Source organism: Oncorhynchus nerka, linkage group LG8 (assembly GCF_034236695.1).
Source record: "Oncorhynchus nerka isolate Pitt River linkage group LG8, Oner_Uvic_2.0, whole genome shotgun sequence".
NCBI classification, from domain to species: Eukaryota; Metazoa; Chordata; class Actinopteri; order Salmoniformes; family Salmonidae; genus Oncorhynchus; species Oncorhynchus nerka.
Window position 1 is genome coordinate 42572753 of NC_088403.1, and position 8782 is coordinate 42581534.

At 44.4% G+C, this 8782-nt stretch overlaps 1 protein-coding gene across 1 annotated transcript; it reads right to left on the reverse strand.

The window, feature by feature from the left end:
- Positions 1 to 1456: 1456 nt before the first annotated feature.
- Positions 1457 to 8448, reverse strand: si:dkey-6n21.13 (P2Y purinoceptor 3). The gene is made up of 2 exons (XM_029667237.1): positions 8120 to 8448; positions 1457 to 3561 (listed from the first exon to the last, which is right to left on the reverse strand). The coding sequence occupies exon 2, from the start codon at positions 3415 to 3417 to the stop codon at positions 1987 to 1989; it is 1431 nt and encodes a 476-aa protein (XP_029523097.1). The 5' UTR covers positions 3418 to 3561; positions 8120 to 8448; the 3' UTR covers positions 1457 to 1986.
- Between the last annotated feature and the right edge of the window lie 334 nt (positions 8449 to 8782).

Consider the following 8782-nt stretch of genomic DNA (forward strand, 5'->3'; position numbering starts at 1 on the left):
TGAGTTCACCAATGTATGCCTATGCATTTCACTCCTCAACTAGGCCAGAGATATAGTAGGTCTAGGCCCTAGAGGACATAAAAACAACTTTGACTCGTATGGTAAACTATTTGTTTAACTGCCATTTAATATGCATTAGATATATTTTCAGATGAGAATAGCTGTCTTAAAAGTGTGTAAGCTACTAACATTACGAAGTTCTCTCTCTCTTTCTGTGTGTACAAAGATGGAACTAAGCCTTTCAGTTGGCACCCTGCCTGCTACATTCTCCTGTTTCTTAGATACCTCGCTCAATTGATGGACAATAAATAGCTCTTCGTCCAATGTTGATACTTTTTTCCAGGATCAGAGAGTGGAGGGGGGAGAGAGAGAGAGAGTTGCACTGTTGTTTATTTTAGGAGCAATGAAAACATAAATGTCATAAACATGTCTGATAAATATATACTGTATATGCTCCTGTACAAGACCTCTAACAGCCTGTATGATAGGCCCCTGTAATGAGTCAAATGACAATAAGTTGATCTGTTTCAAAGAGATGGAATAGGGCTTGTGAATTTGTGAACATAGTGGATCGAGGGGCTAGATAGTCAGCAACATAGGAAATTCCATAGGGAAATATTATGTTATTAAAAAAAATACGTTTACACAAGTAGTTTTCCATCAATACAGCAGATTCTCTGTACTTACACAACCCAAATGACAGCTTAATAATTTACCCAGAGCTCAGAACTAAAGGCAACAACAATCTTAGGTCTTTACGGTCCGTCAGTCTCACCTCACCATAATTTGAGCAAACGGAAGGACAGAGTAGAGTAAGTTGCAGGATCCATAGTTCCTGACAAGTGCTTGTGACATCACTATAGTCTAGATTCTAGAATGTACAACCCCATTCCATTTTAAATAAAGTAGGTTGTTTTTGTGAATGAGTGGAGAGTATTTCTCAGATTTTAGGGTGTTGTACAATTTCTTTTCTCTGTGTGTGTGTGTGTTTAAACACTCAGCACTACATTAGTTAGGTTGACCTTTGGGTTGAGTTCAGGTGAATAGGGAGATTATTAACATTATTGCTAATCCAATTTGTTTACAAAGGCATGACCATTTTTTACTCTCTCTTTTTCACACACATGCGCACACACATTCATTTTATTCTTCTCTCCTCGTGAGGGACCTACAATTAATTTCCATTCAAAATCCTATTTTCCCTAAACCTAACCCTATTGCTTACCCTAACCTTAACATGTAGCCCTAACCCAAACTCCTTACTCTAACCCTAATCCTAACCTTAACCCTAATTGCACCTCTAACCCTAAACCTAACCCCTAAACTTAAAATAGCCTTTGTCCTTATGGGGACGTGGGAAATGTGGCCACATGGGAGAATCTTCCTTGATTTACTGTCCTTGTGGGCGCACACACACACACACAATTCAACAACACAATCTCATTGGACAGTAGCGTTACATTAAACATGTTTAATCCAGTCATATTTTACACATTTCCAAAATGTCAGACACAAGATGAACAGGAAATAGACCAATACAGTTCTCATCAAGGGCCGTCATCAAAAGATACAATAACAGATACCAAATCTGTCTCTGAGTTTTTTTTTCCTGAGGTATAACTTCCTTCAACTCAACAAATTCATGGCAAATTTTTTTTTTATACAAAAAAACTATATAACAGAGTCCATCATTGTTTTGTTATGGTACAGTATCATAATCCTCATCCAGATCTACTCATCAACATTGAATACTGCCAATGATAGTAAGATCATCTCTAATGATCATATCTAATGTCCTTTGTGTCTCCAAACCGTTCCTTTTCACATCCTGAATTCTGCACCCAACCATTTATACTGTTCACAAAGGCCTGCTTCTGAATGAAATCCATGTAATGCAGAAGACTTCCGCCACCAACAACAACTCATCCTATGCCTGCCAGCATTGATCCCCTCGGGATGAATAAAGTCTATCGAATTGAATTGAACTTATTCCACAGTATATCGGACCTTGGATTTGGTCATCCCTCTGAATAAATGTACAGCCGTTTTATTAGTCTCTTTGTTGTTACCCTTGTTATTGGCCATGCCCCCCTTCTCGCCCCTGTCGCCCCCCTCCTCCTCGTCTCCCGCTCTTCCCAGCTTCCTCAACGGCCAGAGGAGCCCATGATGCTGGTTGGCTGCAGTAGTGTCTGGCGGTGGGCAACAGGGGGCGCCACCCCCTTTCTCCTTGGTGAGGAAGTAGAGGAGTGCGTTGAGCCAGGCATTGAAAGACGCCAGCGGCCGGGTGATCTTATAACACATGGATACCATCGTCATGGTGTGGCACGGGACACCTTTCTTCACTTTCAGGACGAGGAAGATAGTCCTGGTGACATGAAATGGGAAGAAGCAGAGGGCAAAGAGGAGTGTGATGGTGATTATTGTCTTGATGGATTTACGCCGTCGGTGGGCATATGGAGAGTGGGCGCCGAGAACTATCGACATCCCCTCCCCTCCTCCCTGAAGTCTTCCTCCTCCTACAACTCCAGCTCCATTCCCTCTCATTCCTCCTCCACGTCCCCCACCTCCTCCTCCCCCCTCTCCTCTGCCTCGCTGTGACTGGGGCTGTGAGCGCAGGGTCCGGAATATTGTCAGAACCACATGTGAGTAGCACCAGGCGATGATAGAGAACGGGAGAAAGAACCCTAGAAGATGTAGGATGATTCCATATGGAACATAGTCTTGGAACTCCTTATCGATGGCATCGTCCCAACAGTTCTGATATGTTTCCACCTCCCCAGTACCGTTACTACTAATGGTGCCAGTGTTATTACTGGTAATCGCCATAGCCTCGCCCCCTACACCTCTCATCACGTGGCTCGTTTGGGCAAACCGGAATATGGGGCACGTAAGAGCGAAGACGACCCCCCACACCAACACACACGTCCCCTTGACCGCTCTCTTAGTCTCCAGTGTGATGGTCCTCATAGGGTAACATATCCCCAGGTAGCGATGGACAGATATACACGTCAGGAAGAATATAGAACAATACAGGTTGAAATAGAACAGAAAGCGGACCAAGCGGCACATGTAGTCCCCAAAGATCCATTGGTCACGCATCACATAGCTAGCCACCAGGAAGGGGAGTGACAACCCGTACATGAAGTCTGTGGAGGCTAGGTTGACCATGTAGATGAGGGAGGCGTTCCAACGCTTGGTGCGTCTGAAGGAACGCCAGAGAATGATAAAGTTGAGGGAGATTGAGAAGAGGAAGGTGAAGGAGTAGCACAGAGGGAGGAAAATGTACTTGTAGGACTCGTCAATGCTGCAGGAGGGAGGGAGCGAGGGATTGACAGAGAAGGAGTTAAGGAGGTGGTGTACTCCTTCAACAATAATGTCATCATTGAGCGCAGGGGCGTCCATCGTTGTTGTTGTCATGGTGACGTTGGGGTGTTTCCGTGTCAGTTGAGATTATGTCTCATCTTCCCATTCTACTGTTCCTTCTGGTTGCCTCTGTTTGATTTCTGAATATCCAATTCCCAGGTTCACTTATGTTGTCTTCACAATTCAAATTCTGTTTACCTGGAAAGAAAGAGAGAGGGTTGTTACAATCACTCATATTAATGAATTTTCATAGTATACTTCCCTGTACAGTGATTTGATATGGGTATAAAGTACATTGAACACAAATACAAGCGCAACATGCCCAAATTTGTTTACATCCCTATTAGTGGGCATTTTAGCCTTTGTCAATATAATACATCCACTTCATCTACATCCGCTGATTAAACAGCATGGGGACAATAAAAGGCCACTCTAAAATATGCAGTTTTGTCACACAACACAATGCCACAAATGTGTCAAGTTTTGAGGGTATGTGCAAATGTCATGGTGAGTGCAGGAATGTCCAACAAAGCTGTTGCCAGAGAATTCAATATTCATTTCTCTACCATAAGCCACCTCCAATGTCATTTTAGAGAATTTGGCAGTATATCCAACCGGCCTCACAACCGCAGACCACGTGTAACCACACAGCCCACAACCTCTACATCCGACTTCTTCACCTGCGGGATCGTCTGATGGGAGGGGGGGCGGCTGCTGAGGGGTATTTCTGTCTGTAAATAAAGCCCTTTTGTGGGGAAAAACGTATTCTGATTGGCAGGGACTGGCTTCCTATTGAGTGTGAACATAGTCCACTCTCCCTCCCAGGCCCATTACATTACATTTACATTACATTTAAGTCATTTAGCAGACGCTCTTATCCAGAGCGACTTACAAATTGGTGCGTTCACCTTATGACATCTAGTGGAACAGCCACTTTACAATAGTGCATCTAAATCTTTTAAGGGGGGGGGGGGGGGGTGAGAAGGATTACTTTATCCTATCCATGGCTGCGCCCCTGCCCAGTCATAGATTGGGGCCTAATTCTTTTATTGCAATTGACTGATTTCCTTATATGAACTGTAACTCAGAAAAATCTTTGAAATTGTTTATATTTTTGTTCAGTATATATTGAAAGCAGGTGCTACCACACAGGTGTGGTTTCTGAGTTAATTAAGCAATTAACATCCCGTCATGCTTAGGGTCATGGAAGAAATGCTAGCAGACCATTATTTTGCCTACCAAAGCTATGGCCCCATTGGATGACAATGCTCCCATCCACAGGGCAGGAGTGGTCACTAAAATGTTTGATGAGCATGAAAACGACGTAAACCATATGCCATCTCAGTCACCAGATCTCAACCCAATTGAACACTTATGGGAGATTCTGGAGCTGCGCCTGGGACAGCATTTTCCACCACCGTCAACAAAACACAAAATTATGGAATTTCTTGTGTAAGAATGTTGTCCCATCCCTCCAATAGAGTTCCAGTCACTTGTAGAATCTATGCCAAGGTGCATTGAAGCTGTTCTGGCTCGTGGTGCCCCAATGCCCTATTAAGACAATTTATGTTGGTATTTTCTTTATTTTGTCAGTTACCTGGAAGTCTGGAGTTATATAACTTTTAGCATACTCTAAACCCAGCGTATTCAACTCTTACCCTACAAGGTTCAGAGCCTGCTGGTTTTCTGTTCTACCGGATAGTTAATTGCACATACCTGGTGTTCCAGGTCTAAATCAGTCCCTGAATAAAGAGGAACAATGAAAAGAAATGCAGTGGAAATGGCTTCGAGGTCCAGCATTGAGTTTGAGGGCTCTAAACGGTCATCGTCATCTTTTTCATTTCTTTTTTTCATTCAACATACACCATGAGGTGTCTTCCCAAGGTACTCTCCCCCCTCCTTCCCCCTTGCTGACCGGTGACTCCCCCCAGCCCCTTACACAATCTCCAGTGTTGTTTGCCCTCCTGTGTGTGTTTTGCCCTCCTGTACGACTATATGCTGCTGATTCAGTCTCTTCTCACTCCATTAACTCGACAATCAGTAACTACACTTCCCCTTGTCCTATCAGTCCACCCCCCCCCGTTCATCTTTCGTTTCATTCCCTTCCACCATACAGTGACTCCATATGCATCCACCCATCCATTCCCACCTCCTCTTTGCCCTCATTTTCATACTCTTGATTCATTAACTTGTGTGTCATTGTATTTCTCCTCTTTCGTCTTGTACGTCATTCGTGAACATGTGGGATCGCTTCACATTTGGCCCCCATCGACTGAACTCAAACTCATTCAAGCCCTACTATCCCATTATACTGTACCATCACCACATTGCTATCCCCTTGTCCAGTGCTTTGCACGTGCCCAGTTACGCCCCCCCCACCCGCCCGCCCAATATACACACACACACACAAGCAGGTGCGAGTGGGCTACACATGATGTGTGTATGTCTGTGAGTGTGTGCAATCAACATCACTTCACACATTCAACGTAGAGGATTTAGGTAAATATAGGTCCTATGTACACCATAGGTGCAAAAGACAAATAATTCAAAATAATTAGCTTCATGACTACTCTATTTATCTGAGTGTTGAATATAATAGATACGAGCCATGCATTTAGAGAGTTGGGACATTACAATAATTATTTAAAAAAGTAAAAGCATTGTATTTGGGACGAATCATTCACTAAACCCTAAACCTCAACTAGATATTGTAATAAATCATGTGGAAATTGAGCAAGTTGAGAAGAGTAAACTGCTTGGAGTCACCTTGGATTGTAAAACAGTCATGGTCAAAATATGTTGATGGAACAGTAGCTCCATTATGAAGCACATTAACAACGCTATCAACAAGGCAGGTCCTACAGGTCCTAGTTTGTTTTGTCGCACCTGGACTACTGTCCGGTCGTGCGGTCAGGTGCCACAAAGAGGGATTTAGGAAAATTACAATTGGCCCAGAACAGGGCAGCACAGCTGGCCCTTAAATGTACATGGAGAGCTAACATTAATATGCATGTCAATCTCTCCTGGCTCAAAGTAGAGGTGAGATTGACTTCATCAGTACTTGTATTTGTGAGAAGTATTGACATGTTGAATGCACCGAGCTGTCTGTCTAAACTACTGGCACACATCTCAGACACCCATGCATACCACACAAGACATGCCAACAGAGGTCTCTTCACAGTGCCCAAGTCCAGAACAGACTATGGGAGGCGCACAGTACTACATAGAGCCACGACTACATGGAACTCTATTTCACATAAAGTAACTTATGCAAGCAGTAAAATCAGATTTAAAAAAAACAGATAAAACTATGCCTTATGGAACAGCGTGGACTGTGAAGGGACAGACACACGCGTACACACACACATAATAACATACACACTCGTACATATGGATTTTGTGTTGTAGATATGTGGTAGTAGAGAAGGCACACACTTAATGTGTTGTGAAATCTGTTGTGAAATGTAATGTAATGGTTTTAATTGTATGTAACTGTCTTCATTTTGCTGAACCCCAGGAAGAGTAGCAGCTGCCTTGGCAAGAACTAATGGGGATCCATAATAAATACAAATAAATGGGGAATATTTTTACTGTGTGTCAGGTCTGGTCTCTTGGTTGTACTGTGTGTGTCAGGTCTGGTCTCTTGGTTGTACTGTGTGTGTCAGGTCTGGTCTCTTGGTTGTACTGTGTGTGTCAGGACGGGTCTCCTGGTTCTACCGTGTGTGTGTCAGGTCTGGTCTCCTGGTTGTACTGTGTGTGTGTCAGGTCTGGTCTCCTGGTTGTACTGTGTGTGTCAGGACGGGTCTCCTGGTTGTACCGTGTGTGTGTCAGGACGGGTCTCCTGGTTGTACTGTGTGTGTCAGGTCTGGTCTCTTGGTTGTACTGTGTGTGTCAGGTCTGGTCTCCTGGTTGTACTGTGTGTGTGTCAGGTCTGGTCTCCTGGTTGTACTGTGTGTGTGTCAGGTCTGGTCTCCTGGTTGTACTGTGTGTCAGGACGGGTCTCCTGGTTGTACCGTGTGTGTGTCAGGTCTGGTCTCCTGGTTGTACTGTGTGTGTGACAGGTCTGGTCTCCTGGTTGTACTGTGTGTGTGTCAGGACTGGTCTCCTGGTTGTACTGTGTGTGTGTCAGGTCTGGTCTCTTGGTTGTACTGTGTGTGTCAGGTCTGGTCTCCTGGTTGTACTGTGTGTCAGGACTGGTCTCCTGGTTGTACTGTGTGTGTGTCAGGTCTGGTCTCCTGGTTGTACTGTGTGTGTCAGGTCTGGTCTCCTGGTTGTACTGTGTGTCAGGACTGGTCTCCTGGTTGTACTGTGTGTGTGTCAGGTCTGGTCTCCTGGTTGTACTGTGTGTGTCAGGACTGGTCTCCTGGTTGTACTGTGTGTGTCCGGTCTGGTCTCCTGGTTGTACTGTGTGTGTCAGGACTGGTCTCCTGGTTGTACTGTGTGTGTGTCAGGTCTGGTCTCCTGGTTGTACTGTGTGTGTCAGGACTGGTCTCCTGGTTGTACTGTGTGTGTCAGGACTGGTCTCCTGGTTGTACTGTGTGTGTCAGGACTGGTCTCCTGGTTGTACTGTGTGTGTCAGGACTGGTCTCCTGGTTGTACTGTGTGTGTCAGGACTAGTCTCCTGGTTGTCATAAGAAAGTATGGCACATAGAGAGAGTGGCAATAAATGTAACTGTAATAAATCTATAAATGTAAACAGCATAAATACCTAAATCCCTGCAATCTGTGAGCTTTGTAAGCAAAATAAAGGACATACCTGTTGAAATGAGCTGTGGTTCAAAGCGCTCTTCCTTTATCCCTGTTCTCCAAGTTAGAAAAACAGAGTCCAAAAAAACGAAAAGACTGAAGATACCAGTGAAGACCATGGGTAAAATGGTGAATATATAAGAGCAAAATGACCAATCAAGAAGATACCAGTGAATACCACAGGTAAAATGGTGAATATATAAGAACAAAATGACCAATCAAGAAACTCTGTGTTGGAAAGTCTATCTCTCTCTTGACATAATGAGTCACCTTCAGGTCTGCCTCCTGTCTACCTGTTTTTGGCTCCTCTAACTCATCCCTGTCTGCCTCGTGTCTTTGTCGGTGTGACACAGTCCCTCCCTCCCTCCCTCCCTCCCTCCCACCCTCTCTCTCCTCTTGTCCCTCTATTTTCCCTCCCTCCCCCTGTCCCCCTCTCTTCCTCCCATTCTGCTGATCTAGACATTTGGCTAAGGCAAACTCTAACCAGGGCTGAAGTCACACACACACACACACACACGCGCACGCACGCACGCACGCACGCACACGGCAATGTATACAATTTACATCTGTGCTAAATACATTATGTAAATAGCTACTGTACATGTACACTTAATCCATCTCTAGATACAGGTACATACATACATACAAAGCAGCACTAGCACACCTACACACA

Coding starts and splice junctions, on each gene's coding strand:
- si:dkey-6n21.13 (XM_029667237.1), bottom strand. CDS start 3,417: ATGACAACAACAACGATGGACGCCCCTGCGCTCAATGATGACATTATT.